Source organism: Pan paniscus, chromosome 14, assembly GCF_029289425.2.
Source record: "Pan paniscus chromosome 14, NHGRI_mPanPan1-v2.0_pri, whole genome shotgun sequence".
Classification (NCBI taxonomy): domain Eukaryota; kingdom Metazoa; phylum Chordata; class Mammalia; order Primates; family Hominidae; genus Pan; species Pan paniscus.
This window is the reverse complement of record NC_073263.2, coordinates 50719822-50737829: the sequence shown is the minus strand read 5'-3', so window position 1 is coordinate 50737829 and position 18008 is coordinate 50719822. Positions and strand designations below refer to the sequence as shown.

At 41.6% G+C, this 18008-nt stretch overlaps 1 protein-coding gene across 1 annotated transcript in view; it reads right to left on the bottom strand.

The window, feature by feature from the left end:
- Window positions 1–3210: 3210 nt before the first annotated feature.
- The window catches only part of CDADC1 (cytidine and dCMP deaminase domain containing 1), a 48209-nt gene continuing 33411 nt past the window's right edge, over window positions 3211–18008 (bottom strand). Inside the window, exons 9-10 of the mRNA XM_003809824.5 lie at window positions 13269–13329; window positions 3211–7880 (exon numbers count right to left, since the gene is read on the bottom strand). Of these exons, the coding sequence (XP_003809872.1) occupies window positions 7807–7880; window positions 13269–13329 (135 nt within the window). The 3' untranslated portion in view covers window positions 3211–7806. The remainder of the gene's footprint in view (window positions 7881–13268; window positions 13330–18008) is intronic.

Genomic DNA, 18008 nt, shown 5'->3' with positions numbered 1-18008 from the left:
ACATTTAATGAGGTGAAGTAAAAAATGCTTCACTGTAAAATGCAAACCTAGCTACAATGACACAGTAAGTTTCCAGGAGAGGTGGGAGGCTGTCACAGGACAGCAGGAACACAATGGCTACTTTCAAGTACTCCAGGGCATTCCTGTAGGGGTGGAGACACAAAGAGGCCTGTGTTATAGACAAGGTCTGAGGGGGTGATGGGGGAAGAGTTTACTCCATAAAAATAACATGTTAATAATGAGGACAGGCCAATGTGGCTTCAGGAGGTGGTGACTTCTTCATCGCTGGGGATGCTGGAGCAGAGCCCGGCTGATCTGTCCCTTTAGGGGAGTGTTGAAGAGGAGATGCAACCGCTGACCAGTGGTTGGATCGATCAGCTGTGCTCAAGCAAGGGCAGCCCACTATCCCAACATGTGGGGGGCCTTCTGTTGTTGTAGAAATTTCTGAGTGATTGAAATGGCATTTGGTGGATGTGTGCCAGGGCTGCTAAACCTCTGGCAGTGGTCATGCCAGTCGTAATCAATGGCAATGCCAGTGGTGCTCTGTGCATAAACACTGGACTATGTGAATTCAGAGCTCCAATCTTGAGAGTCCAAATAAACGCATGATTTATTTTCAGCAAGTGTAACCAGCAAGCCCCCACTTTTTTGCCAACGCCTCACTGTGATAATGGAAAAAGTATTTGACTTCAGAAAAGTCTTAGCTATGATTAAACAAGCAAAGTCACAACAGCAAAACAGTGTAATCCATTTAAATAGTAAGGCTATATGCAGAGGGTATTAAAGTCACAAATACACATGACCATTATGTAAATGGCTATGATAAGACTGTCAGAAGCATAAATCATTGATTATTCTCCCAGATACATAACGAGAGCAAACTACTCTGCTTGGAGACATCACAAATAAACAGTACACATTTAATGAACTTGTTTGCTTGCTACTTAGGACCAAAAAAGGGGTCTCTGGAGATCTCTGTTTTCTTCAAAAACACTGGCCAGGCAGTTTGAACAAATACCTTCCTTTTTTACATCAGCATTCACATTTTCTTGATTTGGGGGCTTGGATCATAGTAGGAGATTCAGTAAATATTTGCTGTTGTTGCTGCTGCTGTTGTCTTTCTCACTGATGCATTTTTACAAGAAATGCATGTGGCCCTTTTCTCATTGAGGCATTTTTACAAGAAATGGATGTCGCCCTGTCCTCCCTCTCACCTTATGCAGAACCTGTGTCATCAAAAGGCAGGGGGAGTGGCTGGCTGCAGAAGGGCTAGAAAGCGGTTCACCCTTCCTGCAGGTGTCTTCTTAAAAGGAATTCTCAGAATTGCCTGCAGGGTCCCTGATGGCATCTGATTCTGGCCCATCCCCAGGGAACAGGGAGGCGGGAAGCACCAAGGTTTATCACTTTGGCATCAACCTCAGCCAAGAAAGGTGAAACCTCCCTGGCCCATATTCATCTTAAAATGTGAGCCTTCCATTCATCAATGAGGGGATGGTCTGGGCATTATTAGACTAGCTATCATGGTGGCTTTCCCTAGCATGTTGAAGATGAATCTTTAAACTTTCAGGAATACCCACGTTTGTGCAGCAAAACAGTTACCCAGAACCTCTCAGACTTGCCAACTAAAATCTGGGTTTGTGGATTTGGACAACTGCAACTTCTTAGGAAACATCATGAGGGCTTCAATTTGAAGGTTCTCAGTACCGTGTGTAGTGACTGTTAGCACTGCCCTAAGTGTGAGGGAGGTGAAAAGTTCCATAAGGAGTAATGGTCTTGGGGACAGAACTCTGCTCAGGGGCCAGGACATGGGGCTCAATTCCCAGTGGCATTCCCTTCAGTGATCTGCTCTGTCCCTGCAGTGAACGTTACTTTTGTGTTCCCCTGTGAACTATACCTCCTGGCTTCATGTCCTGTGCAGGCCCCTCCACATGGACTCTGGGTGTGGCCACGAAACTGGCCTTGGCCAGTGATCCATGAGCCAGCATGATGCAAGGGGGACACGCTGGGCCCATCGTTGTGGAGCATTCACTTTCAGAGCCCTTGCCACCTCATAGAGGTCTGGCCACCCTGCTGGAGAGCCCTGGCCAGCTGCCAGCTATTTCAGCCATCCAAGCTGAGGCACCAGAAACCTGAAAGAAGCCCCTTGGATGGTCCAGCCTCACTGTCCCTGTGCCGGCTGGGCCCCCCTCTCAACTGACCCACCAGTGGCACACAACCGTCAGTGACCCCAGCCGGTGCCACAGGGAGTAGAGCTGTTCTGCTGAATCTTGCCCAAATTCCTGGCTCACAGAATCATGCAAAATAAAATAGTGGCATGGGCCACTAAGTTTTAGGGGGTAGTCTGTCATGCAGCAATAGATAGCTGTGGAGTGAATGGATAACTGTTGCCCTCTGTGGAATTTGTGCTTTTTCTGCAAAATAAAACACTTTCCACCAATACCGCAACCAGCATAGAAGTTCTTCATCAGATTACACTAAAGCGTGTTCAGCTCAGCAGAAACTGTGTCCTTTCACAAGGCCACCTCTGCATCAAAGAGAACCAGGAATGGTAAAATTCCTGGTCAACAGAAACACTCATATCTGAGAGTAAAGTACTATATGCAGTTTTTTTTCTATTTGAAACAGTGTCTCACTCTGTCACCCAGGCTGGAGTGCAGTGGTGCAAGCATAGCTCACTGCAGCCTTGAACTCCTAGGCTCAAGTGATTCTCCTGCTTCAGCCTCTCTAGCAGCTTGGGACTACAGGTGTGCACCACCACAACTGGCTAATTTTTTAGTTTCTTTTTGGAGAGACAGGGTCTTGCTATGTTTCCCAGGCTGGTCTTGAACTCCTGGCTTGGCCTCTCAAACACTATAAAATCTTAATTACATCAATAGAAGGAATTTCTGGTTACTAAAAATAATACATTTAATGCTTGGTACAGTTTCTCTAAATTCCCCTGCTCTTTATTAAAGCTTATCACATCTATACTTATTTACATACATTTTTTTCCACCCTGACAAGTCACAGAATCTTGAGGTTAAGGGTCATGGTCCAATTTTTTTTTTTTTTTTTTTATATAGTCTTGCTCTTTTGCCCAGGCTGAAGTGCAGTGACACGACATTGGCTCACTGCAACCTCCGCCTCCTGGATTCAAGTGATTCTCATGCCTCAGCCTGCCGAGTAGCTGGGATTACAGGCCCACGCCACCATGCCTGGCTAGTTTCTTTCTTTCTTTCTTTCTTTTTTTTTTTTGTATTTTTAGTAGAGACAGGGTTTTACCATCTTGGCCAGGCTGGTCTCAAACCCCTGACCTCATGATCCACCTGCCTCAGCCTCCCAAAGTGCTGGGATTACTGGTGTGCGCCATCGTGCCCAGCCCTATTTGCATGTTTAATATGATTGTTCTCTCCTTCCAGAGGTTTCCAAAAGATTCCCTGCTTAAGCGTGTAGGATATCTTTAAAAAAACCCAAACCAGTAGAACTTTCTGGGTCCACTAAGTGCAGCCCATGGTGCCATTATAATAGTACCAGATCTCTGTGAAGTGGAAGAACTGAAAAAACATGTGCCTGTATTTGTTGGGAGGCCAGTTCTTTTCTGTGTACCTTTCATTCATTTTCATGAATACTTGATGTATGTCCATCTCCCCAACTAGACGATAAGCTCCACGAGGGCAGGGTTTGTGTCTGGTTTTCCTCACCACTGTAACTGCACTCCTCACAGTGCCTGGCTCATGGTAAGCTAAGCCCTGGCAAATATTTGTTAATGAATTGTAGCATGTTCAAAAATAAACAACCTGGAGAACCTCTGCTGGTTATCACCATGGGTGAAACAAAGTTGGTCAGGAGTTAGGATCTGCCACACAGAAGCCTCCCGGCTCACGAGCTTCCGTTTCTTGCAACTCAACAGCATCATACACCACAGTATTTCAGACTTCTCGCTTAGCTCTTGTTTTTGTTTTTTTCTAACATTGTGAATGTGCGCACACACTACACAAGGTACTTCAAGCTGTTCAAGCCACCCCCAGCCCCTCATGCACATTAGGCAGAGCCAGGCTGTTTCCATTCACTCCACAGGAAGTGAACTCCCCCCAGCCTCCTCCCTCCACCTTTTGTCCTTGGGATACATCCCCGGCCCGGGCCTCTCTGGGTATGGGTGTCAGCACTGGGATGAACTGTGGTTTCTTTCTCGTTCATCCTGGCCTGGACCCCAATTTCTGAGAATCATGGGTGGTGGGAAGTATTCCAGGAAAGTTCTGGCTCATGTCCTTCTGGAAAGACATGTGCTTTCCCTAACAAATCACTTTGTGCTACACTCACCAAAGGAGCTCCTGTCCCAAGATGGGCTCACTTCTTTCTTTCTCCTTCCCAAGTGTTACGTGGGTTTAGATATAGACATTCAGGGGCAATAAGCTCATTTATGTATCATAGTGTCACTAAAGATAGAGTTCATGTTTATAGAGTGTTGGTACCATTCATTGACCCAGAAATAAAGCTAACTTGGCCAGGCACGGTGGCTCATGCCTGTAATCACAGCACTTTGGGAGGCAGAGGCAGGAGGATTGCTTGAGGCCAGGAGTTCAAGACCAGCCTGGGCAACATAGCAAGACCCCTGTCTCTACAAAAAATAAATAAAAAATAAACTAGCCAGGCGTGGTGGCACGTGCCTGTAGTCCCAGCTACTTGGGAGGCTGAGGTGGGGAGGACCACTTGAGCACAGAAAACAATCAAGGCTGCAGTGAGCTATGAAGGCACCACTGCACTCCAGCCTGGGCAACAGAGTGAGACCCTGTCTTGAAAAAGGAAAAAGGAAAGAAAAAGCTTCAGCAGCAATACAATGAAAATACACACACCTGCGTATGTTCTGCATGACTGGGATGAAGGAAGCCAGGCAAATGCTTACACTTAGCTCCCCTCACAGTAGCATATTCTGTGGCCACTTAGGCAGTAAACAAATAGCAGAGCTATTTTTTTTTTTTTTTTTTTTACAAATTATGAACTTACCATCATCCTCCCATTCTTTGAAATTTAGAAAGACATTGTATTTTTTGTTTAAGTGTAAGTTCTGATTTCTCAGGCTAAGGGATGAAGACTGGGAATTTACAGATCTGGGTCAAAAGTGCCCCACAGAGCTTCTCCAAACCCAGGCGGGCTCCTGGGGTGGCTCAGCAGTCTGTCTCCATCACTTTTTCCCAGAAATTTGTCTCATTCCCACTGTTTGCCTGGCAAACCCCTGGATCCCCTCAGGCCCCACCTCATCACCTCTGCCTCTACAGGGTCCTTTCCATGACTCCCCAGAGTGCTAGTAAATCCTCGTGTGCCCCCACTGTTCCTACAGTTACATCCACAATGGCAGTTCTCAGCCTTAAAGGTCACCAGAATCACCCGCAAGGTCATGAAACCCCAGCTTGCTGGGCCCACCCTGAGAGGTTCTAATTCAGTAAGCCTAGGGAGCACCCTAAGAATATGCACTTCTAACAAATAGTCTGCTGGTCCAGAGACATTTTTTTCTTTTCTTTTCTTTTAGACTAAAAGTCTCGCTCTGTTGTCCAGGCTGGAGTGCAGTGGCATGATCTCAGCTCACTGCAACCTCTGCCTCCTGGGTTCATGTGATTCTCCTGCTTCAGTCTCCCAAATAGCTGGGATTACAGGCATGCAATACCATGCCTAGCTTTTTTTTTTTTTTTTTTTGTATTTTTAGTAGAGACGGGGTTTTACCATGTTGACCAGGCTGGTCTTGAACTCCTGACCTCAAGTGATCTACCCCACTCAGCCTCCCAAAGTGCTGGGATTACAGGTGTGAGCCACGGCACCTGGCCTGAGAATCATTTTTCTTAATTACTTGATTCCATGCTTGTATCTTCCACTTGACTGTGAGTGTCTTAAGATCAGGACGCATTTCTCACACATCTCATCCCCGCAGTCTAGCAGTGTTTAGCAGTCATTCAATCAATCAACAAATATTTATGGAATGCCTACTGTGTGCCAGGTACTGTTCTAGACACTGGGGTTCAGCAGTTAAAAAGTACACACAGACACACACACACACACACACACACCTCCCTGCCCTCATAGACTTCACCTTCTGAGGCTACACAGTAAACCATCAATGATTATTTATTGAAATCTGACCAGTTGTACAGAAGAAAAAAAATGGCATTATCATGCCTCTCTTAATAGTACTGTGGAAATGCCTATTTTTCCCTTTCTAATCACAGTTTTTCCCACTTGTATGCTTCTTCCTCTGATATCCCATCCCAACACCCAACAGGCAAATCCACAGACCTGGCAATATGCCAGGATTTTGGGTCTTACAAAATATTTACTGATTGATTTATAAAATGTTTGGTGTACATGACATGTTAGTTAGAAACAACAAATCCAAGAGCTGAAGCATGAGAGTTAATATAATAAAGCAATTTGGGAGGTAAGCAATCTCAGTGTTTTTATACTGATAAGAATATCTTAATTCATGGTTTTCAAACTAGCCTTAGTTACCTCTAAGTGTACATCACCTCCTCTCCTGTCCTATCCCATGCCCTCCATCTGTGTAGTGTTTATGGCAGTTCTTGGCTGCCTTGTATGATGACTCTGAACTCCCCATGGTCCTACACAGGCTGCAGTCACAGCCCTGGCATGGAGCCAATGTTTGGATGGTCGTGCGTGTAATTCTGAGAAACTGGTAGGAAGCCCAGTGAGGCCGTGTGATGTGGTGGAAAGGCAGGGAACAAAAGCAGAGGCAAACCTGACCACCGCAGATCCAGGGAGACATTTCTCATGAAGCACCCCAGGCCACCCCTCTCTAACCTAGGAGAGAACAGAAAATGTACCTTCATTTTTGGAATAATTTTCTGAATGTTTCTCAGCAAATAAAAATGTGAGAAATCACAGACAGCAATCTGGAATAGCTGAAATGACCATACTTTCAAGACTTTCAGTATTTATTCTTGAGGTTGGCAAATGTTTTTAAAAGGCTCTTCCTTTTGAAGATCAAAGCCATGAGACAACCTATGTTAATTATACAGAAGGGAAGACTATATGGGGGAGCAGCATTTATTAATGGAATTCTAGGAAAGCTAGTTTCAATATTCCAGACTCAAATATTTCTTCTCTGTTAACATCATAACCAAATTTGAGGTTCACTGTTAGTGATTTCAAGAGTCAGTGATATCAAGCAGCGACACTGTCTCAGAATAACACTCTCTTCCTATTGCTACCCAAAGTCTGTGATAAACAGGACCACAGAATTAACATTTACAAAATATACTTTAAAAATGGAGACCAAGTCCACTAACTTTATTTTTATGAGTCAATTCTAATTAAGTAAATTCTGATTACTAGAAAGCTTTGGGTATAAATGTGATCTTTTGGTTTGCTATACACTGACTCTTAAAAGATGACACTTATTTCCCTGGAGCAGTTTACTAACTGTCACTCTTGTAATTCAAAAGAATTAATATTTCTCAAAAGGTGTGTGATTCCCTGCAGAGGCACGACCTCTTGTGAAGCAGACCCTTTCAAATTGGCTAATATAAAGTCAAGATAAATAGAAATCAGTCCCTGTTGGTGATTACATTGGTTTAAGTTATTGCTCCCTCATTTCGTGTAATAAAATAACACACTACTACATTATGGAAAACCCACACATAAATCTAAAAGACAAATATTCTTATTAACACCATTTGTATCCTAGAAATAAATTAGCTTCCTTAAAAAATCTTTTCAATTATTCACAAAATCCATCCTTATTTTCTGAATGAACAAGGCTGAATTTTAGAAGTGCAATGAAAAGTTCTTGAGGTTCCCCTGCAGTGTAGACAGGCCTTCTTAGTGGATTCCGAGGCGCAGCTTCTTGTCCTGGTGCTGCTCTTCCTTCTGTGGGACAGGTCTTAACACACCATCTAGCATTGAGAATAACGCTAGGTCAGGACAGCTTCATTTCAAACCCATGACTTGTTTCAGCCTTACACGGTATAAGAGCAAAACAATGCTTAAGTTAAAGGAACTTTCACTTTATTTTATCTTCAAATTCTCAATTGTAAAGAATCCAATCTAGATAACTTACTCTCAGGCAATACAGAATCTGGCTTTTAAAAACTGGATTCACATTGGCCGGGTGCAATGGCTCATGTCTGTAATTTTAACACTTTTGGAGGCTGAGGAGGGAGGATAATTTGATCCCAAGAGTTCAAGACCAGCTTGGGCAGCATAGGGAGACCCCATCTCTACAAAAAAAAATTTTTTTTTTTAAACAGGTGTTGTGGCGCACACCTGTAATCCCAGCTACTCAGGAGCCTGAGGTGGGAGGACTGTTTGAGCCCAGAGAGGCCAAGTCTGCAGTGAGCCATGACTGTGCCACTGCATTCCAGCCTGGGTGACACAGCGAGACCCTGTCTCAAAAAAAAAAAAAAAAAAAACCAAAAACTGAATTCACTCAACAGTGTACGGCAAGTAATTCATAAAACTTTTTGTTTTATGTTTTTGGTGGGGGGAAGTCTTATTACTAGACTGGAGGAAACAAAATGTACCTCCTAAGGGAGAAGGGGACTGTGTGTGGGGTAGGGAGAATCTGGGGACTGGAAGGAAGACGGACTTATCTGACTGGGCAGGCTGGGAAAAGAGTATGGCTTCAACCTCTTCCTGGCTTTTGTGTTTAATAGCTTTATTTGTACAATAAATGATACATGTTTAAAGTATGCAATAAACTAAACATATTTAAAGTGTATAGCTTGATGAATTTTTTTAATTTACTTTTTAATTTGTAATATTTGTAGAGATGGGGTTCTCAGTCTGTTACCCAAACTGGTCTTGAACTCTTGGCCTCAAGCAATCCTCCCACCACAGCCTCCCAAAATGATGGGATCACAGGAGGGAGCCATTTTGCTTAGTCCAGTTTCATGATTTCTGACATAAGTACACATTCATGAAACTATCCCCACAGTCAAGACAATGAACATATCTATCATCTGCAAAAGCTTCTTTCTGCCCCTTTCTTCCCATCTTTTGAGGGATTTCCTGCCCTGAGCCTGTATGTTCTGCCCTGCTGTTTCCTTGTCCTAAGGACACCTGGGCCAGGGCTCAGACTTGCCTTCCAGAGGTAGATCTGGAAAGCCACCCCTCTCTCTTTCTCGTTCTCATCGTATCATGTAATATTTGAAACATTCTCTCTCTATATATATAATGTATTATGTAATATATAATAATATATACATAATACAGATGGGAGTTCTAAAGCTAACAATAAAATGAACACTCATGAACTTACTGCCCCAAAAGAGTTACAGTTTGTTTAAAACTGAATAAAACTACATTATGTGTGTTGGGGGGAGATGGAAAAAAAACAAAACATACTGCCGAATCCAACAACTAGAACATTACCAATTCTCGTGCGCTCCCTCTCTCGTCCCATCCCCTTTCACCCCACTCAGAGGCAACTCCTATCTTGATTTTCGTGTTTATCAATCGATTGCTTCTTAACAATAACTTTACTGTATATACTATATATTAAAGTATATTTTATTTATTTATTTATTTATATATTTTTTGAGACAGGGTCTGTCTCAGTCTGTTACCCAGGCTGGAGTGCAGTGGTGTGATCTCAGCTCACTGCATCCTCAACCTCCCGGGCTCAGGTGATCCTCCTATGTCAGCCTCTGCGGTAGCTGGGACTACAGGCACAGGCCACCATGCCAAACTAATTTTTTGCATCTTTTGTAGAGATGGAGTTTTGCTGTGATGCCCAGGCTGGTCTTGAACTCCTGGGCTCAAGCAATTGGCCCGCTTCAGTCTCCCAATATGCTGGGATTATAGGTGTGAGCACCATGCCTGGCCTACCACATTTAACCAATATATGGTATGTCTTTTTGAACTTTATACAGAAATGGTATCATAATTCTGTAGTTTGCTTTGTTAAATTCAACATTTATATTTCTAAGATTCATCCATGTTGAAGAATGTAGCGCTAGTTCATTTGTTTTCACTGCTATATAGTAGTCCATTGTGGGAATACACCATAATATTTTTATCTAACCACCCAAAACAAACATTTGTGTTATTTCCAGTTTTTGCTTTTAAAAACAATATAGCAACAAATTATTTGTCTCTCTGACTCTTATACAATATGCAAGAGTTTCTCTAGGGCATACACTTATAAAAAATGCTATTTCAGGCCAGGCGTGGTGGCTCATGCCGGTAATCCCAGCACTTTCGGAGGCCAAGGCGGGCAGATCACCTGAGGTCCAGAGTTCGAGACTAGCCTAGCCAACGTGGTGAAACCTCGTCTCTACTAAAAATACAAAATTAGCTGGGCATGGTGGTGCATGCCTGTAATCCCAGATACTTGGGAGGCTGAGGCAGGAGAATCTCTTGAACCTGGGAGGTGGAGGTTGCAGTGAGCCGGGATCACGCCACTGCACTCCAGACTGGGCGACAGAGTGAGACTCCGTCATAAAAAAAAAAAAAAAAGCTACTTCCGTGCAATGTTAATTTGCATTTCTCTGACTACTAATAAGTTTAATTGTCTTTTCATGTGTTGATTGGGTGAACTAAGTTCAGTTCACTCACCTTGCAGCAGACCCAGACCTGCTCTCAGATCCCAGCTTATATGGACATTTGTCCCCAGGATAGCTCTGGCTATTGTGTTCGCTTACTATTGCTCCTCAGATTCTAGCAAAATGCCTTCTTATCTCTATTTTGTTCTTAGGAGAATATTTCTCTTATTTTCTTGAAAGCTCCATGACTCTTTAAAAAGAATGCTTGTTATGGGTTACCTGGGTTCCATTTGTATGGAGTGGAAGGGCACTTGAGAGTTGTCAGTCACACTGCCTGCCTTCCTTCTCTGTTTGTCCCTGCTACTGGCACTGAGAGAGTATCCAGCAGCAAGTCCCCCTCTGAGTTAGACAGACTAATTTACCCAAAGGTCAAGCCCCAGTCTAACAACAAAGCTGGTGTTGTAACTTTCATCTGTTGATTCTGGTGTCTATTTCTCAACTGAATCAAAAATTGGAAAGGAATTACATACTGTATGATTCCATTTATATGAAATGGCCAGAATAGACTAATCCATAAAAACTGAAAGAGTGGTTGCCTAGGGCTAGGGGGAGTGAAGAATGGGGAGTGACTGCAAATGGGCATGAGACTTCTTTCTCAGATAATGAAAATGTTCTGAAATTATGTTGTAGTGATGCCTGTACAACTTCATGAATCTACTAAAGAGCAAATTTATGATAGATGAATTACATATCAGTAAAACTATCATATAATTAAAAAGGAAATGGGGTATTGCTTACTGAGATAAAACACTTGTTCAAAAATGCATAAACATAAACTTAACTGTTCAGTTGAACTGTCACAAAGCAAACATATGTAACCATCATCTGGGTCAATAAATAAAACATTGCCAGCAAACCAGAAGCCTTCCTTTTGTCCCCTCCTTCCAATCTTGGGGCTTTAACCACAGCATGTCTTCCTTTTCCTTAGTAATCTAGGAATAATAAATCCTAGATACAAGCCCTTTGTTGATGATAAGTGGCAAGTATCTTCTCATATTCCATGGCTTGCCTTTGCACTCTTGTAGTGATATCTTTTTTTTTTTTTTAAGGCAGGGTCTCACTCTGTTGCCAAGGTTGGAGTAGAGTGGTACAAGCATGGATCACTGCAGCCTCAACCTCTTCATGCTCAAGAGATCCTTCCACCTCAGCCTCCTGAGTAGCTGGGACCACAGGCATGTGCCACCACAATTGGCTAATTTTTGTATTTTTTGTAGAGAGAGGGTTTTGCCATGTTGCCTAGCCTGGTTTCGAACTCCTGGGCTCAAGCAATTCACCCACCTCAGCCTTCCAAAGCGCTGGGATTACAGGCGTGAGCCACTGCACCTGGCCTAGTAATATATTTTAATGAACAGATATTCTTCATTGTAGCATAGATAAATTAACCTTTTTATGATTCATGCTTTTTGTATCCTTTCCCTAACATAGGAAATTATTCATTGGCCCCTTCAAACACAGTCATTGAGTATACATTATTTAATCAGATGTATAGATAGAGAGACAGACCGACAGATAGATAGATAGATAGATAGATAGATAGATAGATAGATAGATACGGCCTTTTTTGCTAATAAATTTTTATAAAGAAAGATGCAGTGGATATGTACTTTTTTCCAAATTGCAAACAATACATTTTCTATTTGAATCAAATAAAGCTAATTCAGAACACTGAAAATCAATATATTCACAGATAAATTATTCTAAGACCTTTATATTTCTTGATTTTTCAAGGTTAAAAAATTGTTATTATCAAGAAAACTTACAGAAAACTTCCATTTACTTCAAATCCAAATAATTCAATAATATAGTTACTGTTTTATTTTTATTTTTAGAGACAGAGTTTTGCCCTGTCGCCCAGGCTGGAGTGCAGTGGCGCTATCTCGGCTCACTGCAAACTCCACCTCCTGGATTCAAGTGATTCTCCTGCCTCAAACTCCCAAGTAGCTGGGATTACAGGCATGTGCCATGATACCTGGCTATTTTTTGTATTTTTAGTGGAGACGAGGTTTCACCGTGTTGGCCAAGCTGATCTCGAACTCCTGATTTCAACTGATCCCCCTGCCTTGGCCTCCCAAAGTGCTGGGATTATAGGCGTGAGCGACCACGCCTGGCCTGTAGTTACTATTTTAGAATAATATTATATAGCACTCATATCTAAAATTATGTGCCTAAAGAATTGTAAGACTTCTCAAAGATTATATTACATTCAAAATATCTGTAGTAGTATACAAATAATAAAGTTTTAAAGACTAGTAATTCATTATGGTAGCTGTGATGATTCTTAGTTAATCAGATTATTCAAGTTACCAGAACATTTCCAATCTGGGCAAATGTGGCTTTACTCTAGAAGAATGTATATATCCTCATCATTTGGTCCCAATCCATCTGTACTAATTATACATATTTTTCCTTTCTCACTCCCCAATAAGCTTTTGTTTTGTTATAGAAGAGCATTGCTGTTTACTGTTTCATATGCATTTAATTTATAAAGTCAATTTGTGCATAATTATTTGTATTAACCTGTAGATTCTATAGGAGTAATTATTAATCGGCACTTTCCATAGCACCTAGCATATGGTAGACCCACAAATATTTATGAACAAATTGAATGGCAAAAATCTAACCTTCAAAAATAATATGCTCCATCTATTAACACAACAATTTTCATCACCTGATCATTAAAATTCACTGTATATCCTTTCTCCTCAGCAACAAAGTTCACCTCAATACATAAATACTTACTTTCTCTCCTTTCAGGCTCATTTTGTTCAAGACCATAAGCTCCTGATGGATTCAGCTGCCACTGTAAGAGTGCACAAACATTTTACTTGTTTAAAGAGGATTTAATACATAGCATTCCAGCACATTGATTTTAAATATCAAAACAACTTCTTAAAAAGAAGAAAAATGGCTGGGCATAGTGGGTCACACCTGTAATCCCAGCACTTTGGGAGGCCAAGGTAGGTGGATTACCTGAGTTAAGGAGTTTGAGACCAACCTGGCCAACATGGTGAAACTCTGTCTTTAATAAAAATACAAAAATTAGCTGGGCGTGGTGGCACGCGCCTGTAGTCCTAGCTACTTGGGAGGCTGAGGTAAGAGAATTGCTTGAACCTGGGAGGTGGAGGTTGCAGTGAGCTGAGATGGTGACACTGCACTTCAGCCTGGGTGACAGAGCAAGCCTCCATCTTGAAAAAAAATTAAAAAAATAGAAGAAAAAGAAGTTAGCATGTTCAAATTAACAAAGCCCTAATAACGCCACACTGAGTGATCCTGAATGATATAACTTCTGGGATCCGAATCAATACTCTTAGAGAAGTTGAAGATTCTTTACATTCATTTTAATTGGAAGTAAGTGGAAGACCAGAGGATTGGAGTGACTTGTCTCAGGTTACACCCTAACTACAGGGGGCAATAGAATTAGAACCCATGCCCAGTACTATGGAATTAACATCGCATTGCATTCTATTTCCAGGTCCTAGAGAATCTTATAATAGCTAGAAAAGGCCTAGGTATTAAAGAATGAAAATATGACCAAGATAGGCCATGCACAGTGGCTCACGCCTGTAATCCCAGCACTTTGGGAGGCTGAGGCAGGTGGATCACGAGGTCAGATAGAGACCATCCTGGCTAACAAGGTGAAACCCCGTCTCTACTAAAAATACAAAAAAATTAGCTGGGCGTGGTGGCCGGTGCCTGTAGTCCCAGCTACTCGAGAGGCTGAGGCAGGAGAATGGCGAGAACCCGGGAGGTGGAGCTTGCAGTGAGCCGAGATTGCGCCACTGCACTCCAGCCTGGAAGACAGAGCGAGACTCCGTCTTACAAAAAAAAAAAAAAAAAAAAAAGAAAAAAAGAAAAGAAAAAGAAAATATGACCAAGATTACCTTGCCTTTTAATGTTGTTATATCATAAACTATTACCTTCATCATATCATTTTATATCATATCATATATCTCCTCTGATTACTGTATTTCATCTCAACCATTCAGGAATAAATAGGGAAGCCTGAAGATTCTCAGATATTACATAGAATATTGGGGCAGCAGAAAATAAAAATGGAGAGTAATCGGTATCTTATAGCACAGCCCTTCTTTTCTCAGCTGGCTAGAATCTCTATCAGAACCACTAATGACTTAACCAAAAGGCCCTGCTAGGGCACCATCTCAGGACACACAAATATGGATTACCCGGGAGCCTCTTCCATAAGCATCAGTTCACTCATCAGATTAACTAGTTAACATCACGAGCCTTGAGCGGGGATGAGATACAGGACAAACATTTTACCATGTATTAAAAGTCCCTGGAAAGGGAGGACATCTAGAAATGGTTGGCCACTTAAACGAACGGGATGGTTTAGGCTAGCACCAAGAAAGAGAGAAGACTTAGAAAGGGTAGGAAGCTACATGAGAAATTACCAAAAAAATGTTTAAAATGAGGCATTTTTTGAAAGACGTCAAACCACTAAAACCTATTAATTTGGGCAGACAAAGTAAAAACAAGTAATCCTGAATTTATGTTTAAGGACATTCATAAAAAGGCTTCTTATAACTGTAAAAACTTAGAAGCAATCCAGGTGTCCAACAACATGGGAATGGTTAAATAAGTTAGGCCTATGGGTTGGAATATTGTGTTAAATTATTTAAAATATTTTTTAAAGAACTTTTAGTGGCAGAAAATACAGCAACATGTTAATTGTGGTATCTATGAGTTGTGAGATAATACATGTTCTTTTTTATTTTCCTAGTCTTCTACAATGAGCATATACTACTTTCATAATAAAAATAAGTAATATAACCTAATAGAGAAAAATCCACACATATTAAAGAGAAAACAAAGAACTGAGTATGTGGACATGGATATAGATTGATAAAATCTATTCTTGGAAACAGTGTTGCCCAGTCCTAGCCTGGTTTGTGACAACACCACAGAATAGAACTACTTATCTCAAGGTCTATGGTAACTTATCAAAAAGGAAAGCAAAAATCTTTCAAAGTTAATTTCAATTTGCTTTAATCTTAAAAACAAATACCAAATTTATTGACACACACTATTTTTGATAATCTTGGTACTGAAATTCAGATTTAGAACAAATTCTAGTTCATGTTAATTACTTGCATTTACAAAACTAGGTATCTAGCTAACCATCTACATAATATTTGCAGCCAGGCCAGATGAGAAGGATGAGAAGATGGACAGCTCATCTTCATTGGAGGTAGAACAGAGAACAACCATGAACAACAGCCTTTGGAACATGTGCCTGAGTGAGGGTATTTCCGGGAGGGTCTGGCCCAACTGGGTGCTTCCTTTCCCATCTCTGCCCCTGAAGATCCCCTTAGTCTTCCTGCCTCCTTCTGCTTCTCTTGCCCTATCTTAAGTTCTTCTGATCTCTTCATTCTCTTTACAATTGAAAAGCTATTAAAATCTACCAGTAAGCAAGATATTTCAGAATTCTCCATAACCCATCACTCATAGTCCTTAATCTTTATGATTAAGTCACTTAATCTTTATGAGGAGAACTTGAAAAACCTATTTATTCACACTCTTCAGGAGGAATGAAGAGACAGAAAACAAAAACACGGAAGTAGAGATTTCTCTGACTAGTTGGATATAAATTTTTATTGAGTTTTACAAAAAAGGTATCTTTCCCATCTCTGCCTTCTTTCAGTGCCATGTCAACACCCCTCTCATTTAAAAATGTGATAAACTTTAAATAAGACAATTAGAAAAAAATGACAATATTACAAATGGTAAAAACTTATGATACTTCATATACACATGACAGACACTGGATAGTATGTTTCTATATTTAAAATTATATACATATATAATTATATGTTATATGTCCAAGTTAATCATATATATGTATGTTCCAGGTACCCTGGACTCAAACTGATGTATATGGCAGGAATGTAAAGCTGAAATTTATAAACGGTTCTTTTATATCATTTTTCTTCCCACTGCAAATTCTAGTAGTTAAATGTTACATTAACTCATTCAATGCCAGGATTAAATCATTGGATGTCATAGAAACAATGTACGATTCTGGACAGGATCCTTTTGCTATATAAAAGCAGTCCCCAACCTTTGTGGCACCAGGGACCAGGTACCGGTTTCATGGAAGTTTTTCCACAGACCAGATGGTGAGGAGTGGGGGATCATCAGGCTTTAGATTCTCATAAGGAGTGCACAACCTAGATCCCTTGCATGGGCAGTTCACAATAGGGTTCACACTCACATGAGAATCTAATGCCGCTGCTGATCTGACCGGAGGCAGAGCTTAAGCAGTAATGTGAGCAATGGGGAGTGACCATAAATACAGAAGAAGCTTCTTAACTGGTACCCAGGGGTTGGGGAACCCTGCTATATAAGACATTTCTTGGGCAGCTAATGAACCTTGACTGGAATCTGTGGATTAGTGGCAGTAATGTATCAATGTTAATTTCCTGATTTTTATGGTTGTAATTATGTGGTTATTTCTCATTTGAGGAAATAAAGGGTGAGCTGGTATCATGTCAACAACTTCTGGGAAAAAATTTCTTTGTAGTGTTTTTATAACTTTTCTGTATGCTTAAGGTTTTTTCCAAATAAAAAGCTTTTTGAAAACCAAAATAGGCTGAGAACAGTGGCTCATGCTTGTCCCAGCACTTTGGGAGGCTGAGGCAGGCAGATCGCTTGAGCCCAGGAGACAGAGATTGCCAAGATGGCGCCACTGCACTCCAGCCTGGGTGAGATAGTGAGACCCTGTCTCAAAACAAAAACAAAAACAAAAGCAAAAAAAAAAAAAAAAAAAAAAAAACCCACAAAAACCAGAACCCAAATAGTGAAGAGGTATAAAGACTTTTAAAAGTTCTTGAGTTTTCCATGAACTACCTCAGTACATTTTTGGAACTATCAAATAAGAAATTCTTTTTTTCTCGGGCCAGTCGTGGTGGCTCATGCCTGTAATCCAAGCACTTTGGGTGGCCGAGGCCGGTGTATCACCTGAGGTCAGGAGTTCAAGAGCAGCCTGGCCAACATGGTGAAACCCCGTCTCTATTAAAAATACAAAAGATTAGCTGGGCATGGTGGCGTGCGCCTGTAATCCCAGATACTGGGGGGTGGGGGGAGGGGGGCGGGGGTAGCAAGGCAGGAGAATCGCTGGAACCCGGGAGGCTGAGTTTGCAGAGAGCCGAGATCACGCCATTGCACTCCAGCCTGGGCAATGAGTGAAACTCCATCTCAAAATAAATATATAAATAAATAAACAAATATTCTTGTTTTCCTGATTTTTCTCATGAGAAATGTGTGTGTTTGTGTGTGTGCGTGTGTGTGCACCTCCCTTTGTTTGGGGGTGGGGGTGACCTTTAAACTATTGCAGGGGATCCCAAACCTTTGGCAGCAACCAGTGCTGGTCCGTGGCCTGTTAGGAACTGGGCCGCACGGCAGCAAGTGAGTGCAGGCGAGCGAGCCTTACCGCCTGAGCTCCACCTCCTGTCAGATGAG